Raw genomic sequence first — 16,518 nt, 5'->3', positions numbered from 1 at the left:
ACCGATGGTTAGAAATGAGGCGAAAAGGCCCTCAAAATGAGGGGGAAAGGGACAGAAAAAGACAGGCAAGAATTGGAAAATATGGTATTAAGAATGTGTGAATTGGATGTGTATTTGTATAATTAGTAAGTATAGAAAAAAAGGATTAATGGACAGGTAATCTGACTGACTACACATACCTATTTAATGGACATAAAATGTAATTGTTACTGATAGAATTTTTTTATTTGTTGTTGTCTTACATACCATTGTAAGCATACATTCACATAATTATTATTCTTTACATTTGTCATTCTTATGCATTTGTTACTCCATTTAATAGGTTAAATACAGATTGGGTTGCTTTCTTTACCATCCCTTCCACTTGTTGTAGCACCACCTTATTTTCCCTTTCTTTCCTCCCTCCTCTATTTTCTTTCTTTCCCTTTCTTCTTCCCTTACCCCCCTGTAATTGTTTAAGATCTAATCGCTATATGGAAACATTTATACCAGAAATGTCACATTACGTCCAATGTTTTTAATGTTTATCTAATAAAAAAACTTTTTATAAAAAAAGAAGTCTTAAAGTTGCCAAGTTTAGAAGCCTGGGACAGAGTTGCCACAGCAAGTGGTAGGCCTAATTTCGCAATAGGGGGATTCAACAGAGGATGGATGGCCATTCAGTGCACCGAAAAAGGTAGCGAGAGAGTTGGAGAGTGGCTGTCAACTTTGGCCACATGAAGATGGTGAACTTCAACTCCCAGAATTCCTCATCCAGCAGGCAGGGAATGGAACCCCGCCCACCTCCGAGAAACCCTGGTCCAGACGATCTGCGAGGCCCCGCCCAGTCACGGCCGAAAGCCAATCGCGCGCTTACCTTGTGCCGCCTCGCCAGAGGGCACTCTTCTGCGGGGAAGAAAGGCGGTAGAGTTACGAACAGTGCAGAGGAGGCCACCTGTCGCCCTGTCAGTTGGCCATGAGCTCCTGGTGAAAAAGACGTAAAAGTGGGTCGCGTTAAACCGGGCCGGCAGTGTCGAGGAATGATGGCTGGGTTCTCACGAGGTGCTGAACCTGAAGTCAGAAAAGCGTCCTGCTATGGCTCCATTGGAGGGTTGCCTCACACCGCCCCTCGACCGGTTCTCCACCCAGCGCTGAAGCGCCCTGGAGTCAATCCTAACGTGCTCCAAACTCGCCCTTCCAAGGGAGCTTCCAGAAGGCCGCTGGTTGAAAGGGGGGAGCAGGCAGGCCTCGGAAAAAAATCAAAATAATTGTGGAAAGAAACCCGAAAGTCGATGAGACGAAATTGGGAGTCTATGTCCTAAAAACGGCCGCCGCGGCTCGAGTTTGACACGGAAAGGGGCTCCGTGCGCATGCGTAGAGGAGGGACGCCCGTAACCCGAGTTTGATGCTGACTCCTGGCCAAACACGGCTAGCGCATGCGCGGGGCTGCTACCGGAGCGCTGCAGGTGAGCTGACCTGCAGAGGGATACGGAAGGGGGGGGGCGTCCTCCTGCTGCTCTCTGTCCACAACGTCCCTGCCAGGTGGGCCGCCTGCAGGAGCCCGGCCGAGTGGTGGTGGTGAAGTCTCCCCTAACCAGCGCCCACCGCCCCTCCCCTCCTCCTCCCCCTCCCCGCAGGGCCGCCGGCATGAACCCCGCGCAGGGCACGGTGGGCAGCGACCCGGTCATCCTGGCCACGGCCGGCTACGACCACACGGTGCGCTTCTGGCAGGCGCACAGCGGCATCTGCACGCGCACCGTCCAGCACCAGGACTCCGTATCCTTTGGGGCGCCTCTGGGGGGTCGAGGGTCGGGGTGGGAGTCTCGGCCGGGTCCCAGCCGGCTTCCTTAACGCCGCCCGCAGCAGGTCAACGCCCTGGAGATCACGCCGGACCGCACCATGGTGGCCGCGGCAGGTAAGGGAGGAAAAGGGGGCTGGGAGCCCTGGAGAGATGCTCAGGGCTTGGCTGGCTTTTCTGGGGAGCTTCCTCAGGCTTTGCGACCGGTGGGCCGGGGGCAATAGTTGAGGGTGAGTGGCTTGGGCGCAGGGTGCATAAAAATCGATGCTTTTAAAATATTTAATTTTGCACATAATTTCAGTAGCGAGAATAGTGCTGGCACAATGTTGGAAAAGGGATGCCATGCAAGACTGACTGTTGGATAACTCAAAAGATTCTTTTTTTAAAAAAATGTTTTTATTTCTTTTAAAACACAAATATTTCATCATTCGTCAATCATTAAAACATCGAAGTACAATTTTTTTGTGTGTGTGTGCCCCTCCCTCCCTACCCCCCTACCCCCCTCCTCCCCACCCACCCCCCCCCGACTTCCCAGAACCCATACATGGTATGGATTTTTAACAAACACAGTCTAAAATCTATTGAAGGGGGGGAAAAAGAAATAAAGAAATTAATGACATTCTGCATTGACCTTAGCTTCTTCTTACTGAACTAACTTTAAACAATTTAAATCATTTCTGATCTTAAGCATAGGCTAACTGGAATTTCTTGGTCCCGTATTTATTTTGTATATAGTCAATCCATTTTTTCCAGTCTCGTTTATATATCTCATTTGAGTGATCTTTAAGATATGCCAATATTTTAGCCATCTCGGCTAAGTTTGTCACTTTCAATGTCCATTCTTGGATTGTAGGCAAGTCTTCCTTCTTCCAGTATTGCGCCACCAACAGTCTTGCTGCCGTTATTAGGTGCAGAATCAAGTTAGTCTCCACCACTGTAAAGTCATTACATATACCTAGTAAAAATAACTGAGGAGTAAACTTTATCCTTCTTTTAAAAATATTTTGCATAACCCACCATATTTTTATCCAGAATGCCTTAACCTTTTGGCAGGTCCACCATATATTGTAATATGTAGCATCGAGAGAACCACACCTCCAACATTTAGGCTGTACATTCGGATACATAGAAGCCAACTTTTTAGGATCTAAATGCCATCTATAGAACATCTTGTAAAAATTTTCTCTCAGATTTTGAGCTTGTGTAAATTTCACATTTCTTACCCAGATTCTTTCCCATGTATCCAACATTATTATTTTATTAAACATTTTTACCTTTAAAAACAGAAAGAAAAACACAACAAGGAAAAAAAATGAAACATACGTAATATAAAGTAATTATACAGCCTTTTGAATCAGCATTCAAACAATTCTCAATTGCACAGAAATGGATAAATTCACCTTGGAGTTAAGGGACAAGGAAGACTCAGAGTATTATACAGTTTGGGGAATAGGTACCGTGAGGGAGGCATACTTGACACCTAGCTAGTGCTATTTCTCTCTGCCTGAAACTGTTTTGTTGCTTTGACTTCTTTATGAATTAGTTGGTGTCCCTTGTCCAGGTTACCAGCACATCCGTATGTATGACCTGAACTCCAATAACCCCAACCCGGTGATCAACTACGATGGGGTGAGCAAGAACATCACCTCGGTTGGCTTCCATGAAGACGGACGGTGGATGTACACGGGGGGCGAAGACTGCATGGCTCGCATCTGGGACCTCCGGTGGGATTTTTAGGGTTGACCTCATACCTTACAGGGCAAGCCCAAGACAGGCCCCAAATAGGTAGACATAGAAAGGGGGCAACCGAGGAGGAATCAGATGTTCATTTTGCCCATGCAATGGGCACCTTTGCACATTGAACAAAGTGGGGAAAGGAGCTGACCAAATGTTGTTTTAGAACAGGAGTCTCCAACCTTGGCAACTTTAAGCCTGGAGGACTTCAACTTCAAGCTTGAAGTTGCCAAGGTTGGAGACCCCTGATTTAGAAAATCAAACGCCTCAGATTTCATGGCATCTTACGTGTGTGTGGAGAGAGATCTTGTAAGATTTTGCTCCCTTGTTAAAGGTGGATCATTCTTACAATTTACAGAGGACAATTGCAGCCCACCAAGGGCACTGTGGACATCACAAGGCGCTGAGTGCCCGCATAGATATAGTTTCAGCTTGAGTTGGGGGTGCCCACCAGGCCGGCCTGTGCATCCCATCGTTAGCAAGAGAGTCTGAAGGGGAAGCTGGGCAGCTTTGAAACCGGTGGAGTGAGAAGCTGCTCCAAAACTCTGAGTTTCTTAGCGTGATATTAAAGAGTCAACACCAAAATGATTGTTCCTCGTGGGTGCTGAATCTGAGTTTGTGGTTTTTTCTCCTGTGAGCAGAATCTGTATCGGAGGCACCTCAGTATGAGTTTTGGTGAAGTTTCATCTTTTCTCCAAAGTGCCTTCCTGAAGTTTGCTGCTTTATGGTTTTGCCTTACATAGAAAGGGAAAGTGAAGGGATGAAGAGGGAAGGAAGCCAGTGAGTAAGCCCTGCTCCTTGTAGGACTGAAAAATACGCCTTGGGAATTCTGAGGGCCTGAATGCTTCGAGGTTTTCCCAGAGAGGGCAGATACCCTGCTGAAGCACAAGCAACTAAAGTAAGGGTGAATTCTGTGAGTTGAAGTCTACAAGTCTTAAAATAGCCAAGGTTGGACACCCTTCTTAAAGATGCCTGTACTTTTTCTGACAAAAACATTTGCCATCCAGCATCTGCAGCTGAAAACGTCTCTCCTGACCTGATGCCCAACCAGGGGTGAAATCCAGCAGGTTTTGACAGGTTCTAGAGAACCGATAAGGGATATTTTGACTAGTTCAGAGAACCAGTAGTGGAAATTTTGAGTAGTTTGGAGAACTGGCAAATGCCACCTTTGGCTGGCTCCAGAATGGGGCGGGAATAGAGATTTTGCAGTATCCTTCCCCTGCCATGCCCGCAGAACCAGTAGTAAAAAAAATTGAATTTCACCACTTCTCGCAACCTGTTGTGGAAGAGAAGGCCCAGTGATTAACCTTTAAGAAACCCGGCCATTTAAGGAAAGCAGGGATGGCTATGCCAGAGCAGTCTTCAACAGCATCATGGCCATCGCTGTTAGACTCTTTGGAAGGTCCCTGGAGTGTAAGAAGTCCCAGCAGTCCCTTAGCTCAGTGTTTTTCAACCACTGTGCCGTGGCACACTAGTGTGCCGTGACATAGTGTAAGGTGTGCCGTGGGAAAAACACTTCATATATAGTCAATATAGGCACAGAGTTAAAATTTTTTAACATTTTCTAATGGTGGTGTGCCTCGTGATTTTTTCATGAAAAAAGTGTGCCTTTGCACAAAAAAGGTTGAAAAACACTGCCTTAGCTCACCCCCATCATGTTGTTTGTGTCTTCCTAGGTCACGCAATCTTCAGTGCCAGCGCATTTTCCAGGTGAATGCGCCCATCAACTGCGTCTGCTTGCATCCCAATCAGGTACCTGAGGCGGGGTCCCCTGCTCTTGTGTTGCGTGGGGGAAGAGGGTGCAGGAAGGACCAAAATCTCCCCTGGTTTGTTTCCTCCCAGGCTGAGCTCATTGTCGGAGACCAGAGTGGCGCTATCCACATCTGGGACCTGAAAACGGACCACAATGAGCAGCTCATTCCAGAGCCAGAGGTCTCGGTCAACGCGGTACATATTGATCCAGATGCCAGCTACATGGCTGCGGTAAACAGTTCGGTAAGGACAGCCTGGGCTGGAATAACTTGAGTTCCTCGGTTAGTCTTCGCCGTGGCATAGAGGCAGCGGACCAGGTGCTTTCACTCATCTCTCCTTTTGCAGGGCAACTGTTACGTCTGGAATCTCACGGGGGGCATTGGAGATGAGGTCACCCAGCTCATCCCTAAGACCAAGATCCCTGCGCACAACCGCTATGCACTCCAGTGCAAATTCAGCCCGGACTCCACGTGAGTAATTGGTGAGATTGCTCTGTTTTCTTGGCCCTGGAAAAGCAGGGATCTTCCCTCTTGGGGAAGGGTAGGAGAAATGTTGGCCCTGGCAGACCAAGCTGACTTCGGGCAAGAGGAAGAGAGTTGACATGCAACATGTGGGCTGAGCTATGGTCATGACTGGGTGGCATTTCCCTCTTATAGTGGGCCTGCGTCTCCTGACATGCTCTGTCCAACCTCTGATGCACTTCAGACTTGGAAGAATGTTTGTAAAAGCTGATCTGGAACTCAAGCCCAGTCATAACTGGGTGTTCTGACCGAGGCTTCCCGAGAGAATGAAACAAACTCCTGGTCCCGACAAAAAACCCTTTTATTAATTAACTGTGAATTTCGCTCATTCACATCCAACAAAGTCTTTCGAAGGTGGATTTACAATCACAGACCTTATCTGGCTTGGAGAGCTGCCAGGCCGATATCTGCAGAACTTGGCAAGGAGTCTCGGAGAGTCACGAACCAATTAAGCAAACTAATTGTCTCCTGAAAACTCCCCTCCCCTTTTGCTCCTCTTTTCTTTCCTCTGGGAGGGGCCATTCATCCTCCACCTGTGGCCTTACTCCCAAGTCGACCCCTGTTCTTTAGCTGTTCCCTTCGTCTGGCAACTCTGCGCATGCACACACTGGGAACAGGCTCCAGCTATTCTTCTGCCTCACTGCTGTCTGACTCTGAAGGCAGCTGATAACTGGCATATGGCTCTGGTCCCCTCTCTGCCTCCGACGCAGAGCCCTCATCAGAGCCTTTCCCAGACTCCAGGACTGGCCCATCTTCCTTCCCAACCTCCTCACTGTCCGAATCTGCTGCCAGCTCTTCTGGCTGCTGGCAGGCCACAACACTGGATGGGGAGCAGAGAGTCCCTCTTTCCTGCCCTGTCCAGTTCAGGCTCAAGTGGTAAACAAGGTGGCCGAGAGATGGGGTCAGGGACATGGGGCAGGTCCTTCCAAAAGAGATAGTTAAGACCCCGCTAAGCCTTGCCCATATTAGGAGACCAAGATCTACCCTGAATTTGGGGGCCTGATTAATCAGGCCTGATCCAGCCACTCCTTTCATCTTCTTTGCCAATTCTTGATCTGTCCAGTCTTGAGGCCCCTGGGGGCCATTTTGAACCATCTTTAGTTGGTTCCCACTTCCTCAGATAAGGCCAGAAAAGGCGCTAACCTGCTCCGATTTGGAGTAATGGGCCGGATCTGCCAGGCTCCTGCTTTCAGCTGGTTTGCTTTCTCTCCTTTCTCCAGGCTTTTGGCCACTTGCTCTGCTGACCAGACGTGCAAAATATGGAGGACCTCCAACTTCTCGCTGATGACGGAGCTGAGCATCAAGAGCAACAACCCCGGGGAGACTTCCCGTGGCTGGATGTGGGACTGTGCCTTTTCGGGGGATTCGCAGTACATTGTCACAGGTGAGAGGGGTGGAGCCCATAGGCCCACCTGGGAAAGAAGCTGCTCTGGGGCGGCCATCCTGGAGCAAGGAAGAGTGGATGCATCTCTTCCTTTCCCCTTTTGCCCAAAATATAAAACACAGATGCCACTTCAGTAGCGTTTTGAACACATCTGTTCTCCGTAGAGCAGTACAAATAGTTCTCAACTTATGACCACAATGGAGCTCAAAATCTGTTGTCTAGTGAGACAGTACTTAAGTGACTCTTGCCCCATTTTATGACTTTCCTTGCCACCATTGTTGAGTGAATCACTACAGTTGTCAGATTAGTAACACGGTTGTTAAGTTTATCTGGCTTTACTTGTCCGAAGATCACAAAAGGGGAATCACATCTCACACACACACCGGGACACTGTGACCGTCATGAATGTGAGTCAGTTTGCCAAGTGCCTGAATTTCAATCATGCGACCATGGGGATGCCACAACAGTCATAAGTGTAACAAATGGTCATAAGTCACCTTTTTCAATGTTGCTGTAACTTCAAATAGTCACTAAACGAACGGTTGTAAGTCGAGGAGTCCCTACATTATCCCATATTCTGCAAAAGGAAAGAAGGACCCATTCACTGGCCAGCCCCTGTTGTAGAGGCAAGCCATGAACTGCTCTCTCGGGCTTTGTGATGTTCTTTTAAAGCCTAAGGTCCTGGAGTTGGAGAGGCCCTCGAGCAGAGGTCCCCAAACCTGGCAAGTTTAAGACTTAAGCTCTGCTGGCTGGAGAATTCTGGGAGTTGAAGTCCACAAGTCTTAAAGTTGCCAAGTTTGAAGGCCTCTCTGTCCTTGAGGCTGTAGAGCCCACCCCCTGCTCTGTGCATAAATCCACACGGAATCAGTGCAGGCAGATTGTTCGGTCTCTGCTTGAACCCATTCAGTGAAGTGGAGGCCTTGTCCATCCTGGGGCCACTTCCACCCTCTTGTGCTGTTTGTACCATTAGGAAACATATTCTTCTGCACCCAATACACTGGGGAGGGGTCTTTGCCTTTTGCGGGACGCCCCTTTGACAACTAAAGGGGCTGCCATCTTGTGCCCCCGATGGTCATGGATGTCCAAAGGCTGGGCCCACGGAGTTCCCTCATGCTCTCAACACGTGACCTGGTCCTGTTTTCTGTGGGGGTCTTCCAAAATGAATTCTTAGCAAGGGTTGGACCCTTCTAGAGCAGGGGTCTCCAAACTTGGCAACTTTAAGACTTGTGGACTTCAACTCCCAGAATTCCTGAGCCAGCAAATCTGGCTGGGGAATTCTGGGAGTTGAAGTCCACAAGTCTCAAACTAGTGTTTTTCAAATGTGGTTACTTGAAGACAGAATACCCAGTGTAGGTGGACTTCTAAAAGGGAGGGGGGAAATGAGCAAAATGAGGAATTCTGGCAGTTGAAGTCCACGTGTCTTGAAGAGGCAACGTTTGAGAAACATTGTTTTAAACCTTTGCTGGCTGGGGAATTCTGGGAGTTGAAGTCCACAAGTCTTAAAATTGCCAAGTTTGTTTCTGTTTTAGAGAAACGGTCAGCCTTTGGCTATCTGTCCCTCCTTTCTGGGTGCCACTCCTCTGAACTCTCTTTTTCCCCCTGCAGCCTCATCAGACAACTTGGCCAGGCTCTGGTGTGTGGAGACGGGGGAGATCAAGAGAGAATACAGCGGGCATCAGAAGGCGGTTGTCTGCCTGGCTTTCAACGACAGCGTCTTGGGCTGAGGAGCAAGCTGGGACGGCACCTCTTCACCCGCCGGGCTGCCTTCTGGACAAAGGAAAGGATTCCTGCTGGGCCCCATTAGCCACTGCTTCTTTCTGCCGAGGGAGTGGAGCTGGCTGAACTCGGCTGAGGCTGCACTCCCTGCCCTTTGGTTTAGTTAGCAAGTGTGGCTGGGGCCCCTTGTGCTCCCCATTTGTAGCACCTTCTTAAAACCAGCATGGAGCTGGCAGAGAAGGCTTTGAAGCAGGGCGATGACGGGTATCCTACTCTTGGCTGCCTCTAGGAAGAGCCTCTTGTGCCCTGAGTCTGGGGTAAGCTGGATCTCCTTCCTGAGCCCCTTTTTCTGCCCCCCTCCCCCAACCTTTCCCCCCAGGCTTCATTTGAGAGCGGGCACTGACTCCAGAGTAATTATGGGCTCTGCCTGCTAACCAGCATGGTGGCAAAGGGAGAAAGGTTGCCATTGAAGAGGGTGCCCTTCCCCTTGCAGGAGGGACAGGCTTCAGTCTGGTCCTCCCTTCCCCAGGCAGCCCTGCTGGGTCATCTGGCTTAGAAGAAGGAGGGAAGGGGAAGCCTCCTCGTCAGCCAAGAAGGCCGACTTCTCTCTCTAACCGAACATGCTCACATCCCAAATCAAAGAGTACCATACATGATGGGTGTTTTTTTTTAAAAAAAAGGTTTTCTTTCACATAATGTTTGTATGGATCTGACCTTCACCATTAAGCTACTTCTATCAGAAACAATTATTTACAGGTTACAGTTGAAAGCGACAAACTTCGTAAATGTATGTATATATGTATCAAGATGACCAAGTAGTGGAGTTGTTTTCCTTCTGGCTGATCCAGAGTCCTGAATGAGGAGGTGGGAGGCTCTCTTGGGAGGCTGGAGGATTTGGGTCAAGCACGGGGGGAGGGGGGAATTTGACTTCAGGTCCTGATTGGGTTCAAGGGTAGCCGAGCCGGACCGCGGATGTTGGTCTCTTTGGACCTTCACTCGGGAAGGTAGTAGAAACAGATGGAGACACAGATGTTGTTTGGGAAGCAGATGTCAATGCAGAGGTAGATGAGCCGCTGCTTTGGAGGATCTGTGAGGAGCACAAAGTGTTTGTAGAAAGGTGGGTTTTTGGGTGTGGGGGAGGGAAACAGAGTCCTTTGGATAAGCTATAAATGTTAGCAGGGCAGAACTGCAATGGCGGTTGCTTGTCTTCGGGAACTGGAGGGGGAAAAAACCCCAAAATTCATTTTGATTTTAAGACCCTCTAATCCAGGGGTGTCAAACTCAAGGCTTGGGGGCCAGATTCAGCCTACGGGGTACCTACCGTATTTTTCAGAGTATAAGACAGATCTTTTTCCCTCAAAAAAGAGGCTGAAAATCTGGGTGCGTCTTACACACTGAATGTAGCATTTTTTGCCTCCTGAAACCCCGCCCCTTCACCAAAATGGCCGTGCAGAGCCTTTAGGAGGCTTCCAGGGTGCTCCTGGGGGGCTGAGGAGGGCAGAAATGAGCAAAAAAGGAGCCTTTTTTGCTTGTTCTCCCCCCCCCCCCAAGCCCCCGAGAGCACTCTGGAAGTCTCCTAAAAAAAAGGTCCTCCATTTTTTTGACAAAAAACAGGCCTGTTTTGAGGAGGTTTGCAGAGTGCAAAAACTTTTTTTTTTTAATTGCCTCTTCAAAATTTTGGTGCATCTTATACTCCGAAAAATACAGTAGATCTGGCCCACGGGGCTGCCCTGGAAGTAGCAAAGGACTGGACCACAGTGCCTCTGCTAGCAAAAACGGAGCTCCATTTTCACTGGCAGAGGGTTGTAGGAGGCCGGCACAGCCAAAAACGGAGCCTGGGAGCCCCTTTTAGCTGGAAGAGCACTTAGGCCCCCACAGGCACTCCCAACACAAGTAATGTGGAGCTGGCCATGCCCACCATGGCCATGCTCCCTCCCACCCACCCCCAGCCCCCTGAGGTCAAACACAACCCTGGTGCGGCCCTCAATGAAATCGACTTTGACACCCCTGCTCTAATCAGTGGTCCTCAACCTTACCAGCTTTGCCACCATGCATGTGGTAGGCGAGTGCGTGCTTGAGTTCCCGCTGCTTGCGCAAATGGAGCTGCATGCAGGCGCTCGCCTGCTGCTTGCACGGCCCAATTCTGAATGGGCCACAGCCCAGGGCCAGGCCGCAGCCCGGGATTGGTGACTCCGCTGTAGATCTCAGCTTTTGCTGCTATTGACTTCGGCTGCTGCCACATGTGAGGCTAACCTTTCATCCTTCCTGGGAGGAGGGATCCCCGTCAGCCACATAATGTTGACTCCTGTGGGAGTCAGAGTGCAGGTAGGTTCAGAGGTTCTGGATTAGATTCGACCCCTTCCTTCTGCTCACTGATATCTGCAATGTTCTCCAAGTATAAAGAGGTTTGTTCCTTGGTATTGTGTGAGTTTGTGCGCTTTTGAGTCATTGTTGACTCCTGGCAACTGCCTGTTCAAGTCCCTCCAGTTTTTGTCGCAAAGTTTTTCAAAAGGACTGTATTTTTCGAAGGATATGACGCTCCTTCTCCCCCCCCCCCCCAAAAAAAAGAGGGTGACAATCTGGGTGCATCTTATACACTGAATATAGCATTTTTGGCCTCTTGAAACCCCGGCTCCTTGGCAAAAATGGACATGCAAAGAGTTTGGGAGGACTGCAAAGTGCCCCTGGGGGCTGGAGAGGGCAGAAATGAGCGAAAAACAGCCAATTTATTGCCCGGTTTTGCCCCCCCCCCCAGCCCCCAGGAGCACTCGACAAGCCTCCCAAAGCCTACGTTCGCAAAAAACTGGCTGTTTTTTGTTCATTCTCCTCCAGCCCCCAGAAACCCTTTGCACGCCTTTCAAACTCTCTGCATGCCCTGTTTTTCACAAAAAAATGAGGTATACAGAGGGTTTGGGAGGTCTGCAGAGTGCAAAAACTTTTTTTAAAAAATTACCTCTTCAAAATCTTGGTGCATCTTATACTTCAGAAAATACTCTAACTTGCCATTTCCTCCTTCCCAGGGCTGAGAGGGAGGGACTGGCCCAAGGTCACCCAGCTGGCTCTGTGCCTTGAGCCAGGACTTGAACTCCAGTTTCTATGTAGCCAGGTGCCTTAACCCCTAGGCCAGATGTGCTCTCTTCTGCCAGGTTTGCCTCAGATGAATTAAACTAACTTAGCTGTGCTCCAACAGGTGCGTCCTTGCCCCAACCACACCGCCTGTGCCAGTGATGGAGGCCAGATGCCCACCCTCACTACACTTTCTGAGTTAGAAAGGGAGCCTCTGGACACGAGATGTTGCTGCCAGCAGCTCCCAACAAATGCCAGCATTGGCACATCTGATTGGCACCAGGGGGATTTCAGTTTAACTTGCAACTCAAAGGGAGCAGAGACCCCCTGGGAGCTTTGGCACAGCTGCGCCCATCAACTTACCATCTTTCTTCTTAACCCAGCGGATGGGCACCTGCTTGCACAGAGCCCGGGCAGCCTCTCCTGCCTCCGCCGGCTGCACCAAGCTCCCTGGCACAACCCCTAAGAATTCCCGGTAGTATTGGGAGCCGTGGTTGGGAAGCAGCAGTGGGTCCTCCTAGCAAAGAAAGGAAGGATGGTGAGGGCACCTCAGCATGGCTCAGGGAACAGACTGACCCACTCAACCCCTGCGTCCCAGGACGCCCGTTGCAGACTGCTGAACCGTGGGAAGCGCTTCCCGGAAGAGGCACTGGGGTACCAAATGCCCGCTCCACCTGCCTGGTATCCCTCAAGAAGGGGCATGGTTAGTCTAGTGAAGAGAAGGACCAGGAGAGACACAATAGCAGTCTTCCAATATTTGAGGGACCGCCCCGGAGAGGAAGGGGTCAAGTTATTTTCCCAAGCACCTGAAGGCCGGACAAGGAATAATGGATGGAAACGGGAACAAGGAGGGATTCAACCTGGAAATAAGGAGAAATTTTCTGACAGTGAGAACAATCAACCCATGGAACAGAAGTTGCCCTCAGACGTTGTGGGAACTTCATCACTGGAAACTTTCAAGAAAAGACTGCAAATTTGTCAGAAATGGTGTAAGGTCTCCTGCTTGAGCCGGGGTGGTGGTGGTGTTGGACTAAAAGACCTATAAGTTCCCTTCCAACTCTGTTAATCTGTTTCCATGCTGCTTCTCCCCAAAAGAAGCATTTAAAGACCAGATTTGCCCGGGGAGTGCTTTCTAGACTGCAGCCACAAGGGACCGAGAGGCTGCTGTTCCTCTAACTCAGGACTCTCCAAAGTTAGCAAATTGAAGACTTGCATGGCTAGCTGGTGAATTCTGGGAGTTGAAGTCTAGAAGTCTTCAATTTGCTAACTTTGGAGACCCCTTGGCTGGGGCTGCCACTTTGGGAGAGGCCCGAAAGCAGGGGTGTCAAACTCAAGGCCTGCAGGCTGGATGCGGCCCGCAATGTCGGATCTGGAAAATGTAAGGGGCCATCCCACGTCACTTCAGCCCAGTCTACACACTGCAAAGAGGAAATATGCCAGCAGTTTGAGGAGTGGCGTCAATGCTGGACATGGCCACCCAGTCAACCACGCCCAGTGAGGGGTGTCAAGCTGACCACACCACACTCACCATGCCTGCCCCCCCCCCCCACGGCCAACCACAGCCCTAATGCGGCCCTCAGTGAAATTGAGTTCAACACCCCGGCCCTAAGGCTACCCTGAACTGGATATCCAGGGGGTGGGATATGTGAACAGGTGCACTGCATCCCCCCTTCTTCCCTCTCTGCCTCTGGAGGCGTCTTAGCTGCATTGGTGAGGAACGGCAGCTCCTGACCCGGCAGAGCAGAAACCTGAGCCCAGCCAGCTTCCTTCTGACATTTGCAGCAAAGAGAGCCCTCTGTCTTCCAGAAATCGGACCTCTGCCCTCCAGGCCTGACGCCCCCTCGCTCTGACTTTTCCAGTGGCAGCAGCCTTTCAGACAATGTGGCTTTGTTTCCGCTCACCTGACGGGAATCTCCCAAAGCTAGCCATGAGTTGCCAACCTCTCGAATGTTATCTATTGCTTTTCCATTAGGGCAGGGGTGTCCAACCTTAGCAACTTTTAAGACTTGGACTTCAACTCCCAGAATCCCCCAGCCAGCCATGCTGGTTAAAGTCTTAAAAGTTGCCAAGGTTGCACACCCTTGTTTTAGAACAAGTGCCAGCAAGTCCAGGAGAGAGTTAAAAATGCCTCACAAGCTCAGAAAAGACAATGAGGAAACTGAAACCACCAGCTGGTTGGGTTACTGGCAGTAGCTTGCAAACAAAGCCCTGACGCAACCATGGGCTTCGGGCGTTGATCCTAAAGACACACTTCTGACATTCGGAGATGTAACTCTTCCTGTGAGTGGAGGGCATCTTGCTTTGACAGCTAATCCGAAATCTCTCCACCATTATATCTGTTTTTCATGGTGGTTTTTTTGCACACAGCCTAGAGAGAGTTCAGCAACTGAAGAGAGTCGGAACTGATTAATGGAGTGATGAATTAAGGAAGGAAACTGGTTGCCTTATGCCCTTTGGCTATGCCAGCCTTCTCCTATTTAGTGCCCCAGAGATGCCTGCTGGAGATTGGGAGACTAGCTGCCTCCTGCACCCAGAGCTGCCTGGCAAGAGAGGATGCCTTGCCCCACAGAGGCAGCCCTCGTGCTGAGAGAGAGAAGGAGGGGATGGATGGATGGATGGATGGATGGATGGACAAATTAATTGGAGAGATTCTTCTTAGGCCAGGCTGTTGCAGGCACTCACCTTGTGTTTTGATAGGTTGAAGGAGGCTTGGGCAGCATCCTGATCCTGGGCATTCATCCTCTTCAGGTAACAATTGCTGTGCCCCGACAGCTTATAACAGACATAACCCTATACAGAGAACCAGGCAAAGCATGAGGCCCACAGCCTGTCTGGAACTCGGCTGCCCAAGTGGTAGGCGAACGTACAAACAAAATGCCATTTGTATGAGTGGTGTATGGGCATGCCTACCACTTGCGCAGAATCATCCCTTCTCCACCTCCCACTCACTGCCACTGCCCCAGCTACACAAGCTGGAAAGATTGGAGATCACTGCATTAAAGCCGCCCCCCCCCCTCCGGGTTACACCAGACCTCAGTCCAAGCTTGGGAGATGCCCTTCCCACATGCCAAAGAGCCATCCAGACCTGTTCACTTGCCCCAGCAAAGAAACAGAACAAGAACGGTTCATTTCTGGAAGTCACCTGGACTCACTGAGACCGAGTTAAGCGGCCATATCAATGTTCTACATCAATAAATGACCTTCCAGGCAACCCCACTGGAAACTGATCTCTGCACCTCTGTCCTTCAAATACGCTGCGGATGTGGGGAACGGGAAAAGGCTTTCAGGATTCTCCCAGGTTCTGGGGTTTGGGGGAATCAGAGTGTGCCTGTCAGACAAGAATCTCAACTCTGGAACACCCAACACTCGCTCCCGTCTCAGAGAGCGGGGGGGTCCAATGAGCAGCAAGCCTTGTTTTCCTCCTGGGGAGGGGATAGCAGCAGCCCAGGGCCATCAAGAGGCAATTGATTGACCCCTGCTAGAGCTGTCTGCCAACATAGAATCCCAGCCACCTGCTGCCAGAATGGGGCATCTGCCTTCCCATCTCATTGTCCGGTCCTAAAAATTGCTGAAGAGACCCAGCTGTTGATAGAATATGCCTCTTCCCTCTCCTCACATCCCTATGAAATGGACACAACCCCAGATAGACACATGTTCTCCCCTTTAACTTTGAAAGGCAGCCCAGTGCATGCTCACATTCTTGCAATCAAACAAGATGGCGGTGGTTTGGTTACTGGAAGTTGTGATGTAGTAGGTGATGGTTTTCTTGGCCTTGCTGACCACCACAGACTGGTTCATCGAGGATCCCGGACGATTCTGGAAGTTTAGTCGCATTACTTGCGAAAGTGGCTATAATGACACAACACAGAGTGTGAGGACTTTGGCAAGTTCCATCAGACCTTCCAGCACCCACCTCTTGTAAGTCTCACATCCCTGCCCCTTCCTAGGTCCTTTTAGGACAGGGCTGGGCAACTCTGGCCCCTTTATGACCTGTGGAAATCAGCTCCATGCTGCCTTGAGAATTCTGGGGGTTGAAGTCCATAGGTCATGAAGGGGCCATAGTTGCTCACCCCGGTTTTACATCAGAGGGAAATGGGACTGGCTTGCTGTTGCTTTCTCCAAAAAGTGTCTGAACGTGGCCCAAGTTGATCCCTGAGCCTTGGAGATAGAAACCAGCTTGGTCAGTTGATTCTGCTTGAGGGCTCCTTGGTTCACCGAGGAACTCTGGGAGATGAAGCACCAAAAGAGACGCCTAGAGCGCCGCTGGAGGGCCAGTAAATCTGAGTCAGACCGAGCACTGATGAGAGCCTTTCTCGTGGCAATACGGGTGGTGAAATGTTCGCATTTTGCCGCCCTTATTGCATCCGCTGAATCGCGCCCAGCCGCCTTGTTTAGAATAACCCGCTCCCTCTTGAAAGGGAGGGACGCGGATGACCCTTTACAAGGTAGAGCTGAGGAATTTGTTCAGTATTTAACGGATAAAGTCGCTTGGATTCGGACAGAGCTGGACTCCAATTGCACGGTACCAGCCGAGGTACCGGGGGAAGGTCTTCAGCATATTTCATGGA

The 16,518-nt window shown here is 50.1% G+C and overlaps 3 protein-coding genes across 4 annotated transcripts in view; 1 reads left to right on the top strand and 2 right to left on the bottom strand.

The window, feature by feature from the left end:
• Nucleotides 1–952, bottom strand: part of LOC116518031 (hexosaminidase D-like) — a 47,274-nt gene extending 46,322 nt beyond the window's left edge. Inside the window, exon 1 of the mRNA XM_032231253.1 lies at nt 857–952. The gene's annotated coding sequence lies outside the window, so the exon portion shown is untranslated. The remainder of the gene's footprint in view (nt 1–856) is intronic.
• A 407-nt stretch (nt 953–1,359) lies between these two features.
• MLST8 (MTOR associated protein, LST8 homolog) lies at nt 1,360–9,695 on the top strand. 2 transcript variants are annotated; one of them, XM_032231258.1, is made up of 9 exons: nt 1,360–1,445; nt 1,617–1,755; nt 1,843–1,894; nt 3,339–3,501; nt 5,188–5,263; nt 5,354–5,506; nt 5,609–5,733; nt 7,005–7,168; nt 8,774–9,695. In XM_032231258.1, the coding sequence occupies exons 2-9, from the start codon at nt 1,627–1,629 to the stop codon at nt 8,890–8,892; spliced, it is 981 nt and encodes a 326-aa protein (XP_032087149.1). In that variant the 5' UTR covers nt 1,360–1,445; nt 1,617–1,626; the 3' UTR covers nt 8,893–9,695. The 2 variants fall into 2 exon arrangements, with proteins under 2 accessions (XP_032087149.1, XP_032087150.1); XM_032231259.1 differs by lacking the exon at nt 1,360–1,445 and having other exon boundaries at nt 1,454–1,755.
• The window catches only part of BRICD5 (BRICHOS domain containing 5), a 20,343-nt gene continuing 13,387 nt past the window's right edge, over nt 9,563–16,518 (bottom strand). The window contains exons 3-6 of the mRNA XM_032231040.1: nt 15,647–15,799; nt 14,633–14,740; nt 12,314–12,467; nt 9,563–9,971 (exon numbers count right to left, since the gene is read on the bottom strand). Of these exons, the coding sequence (XP_032086931.1) occupies nt 9,877–9,971; nt 12,314–12,467; nt 14,633–14,740; nt 15,647–15,799 (510 nt within the window). The 3' untranslated portion in view covers nt 9,563–9,876. The remainder of the gene's footprint in view (nt 9,972–12,313; nt 12,468–14,632; nt 14,741–15,646; nt 15,800–16,518) is intronic.

This window comes from Thamnophis elegans, chromosome 14 (assembly GCF_009769535.1).
Source record: "Thamnophis elegans isolate rThaEle1 chromosome 14, rThaEle1.pri, whole genome shotgun sequence".
NCBI lineage: Eukaryota > Metazoa > Chordata > Lepidosauria > Squamata > Colubridae > Thamnophis > Thamnophis elegans.
This window is presented reverse-complemented; position numbering and strand designations above follow the sequence as displayed.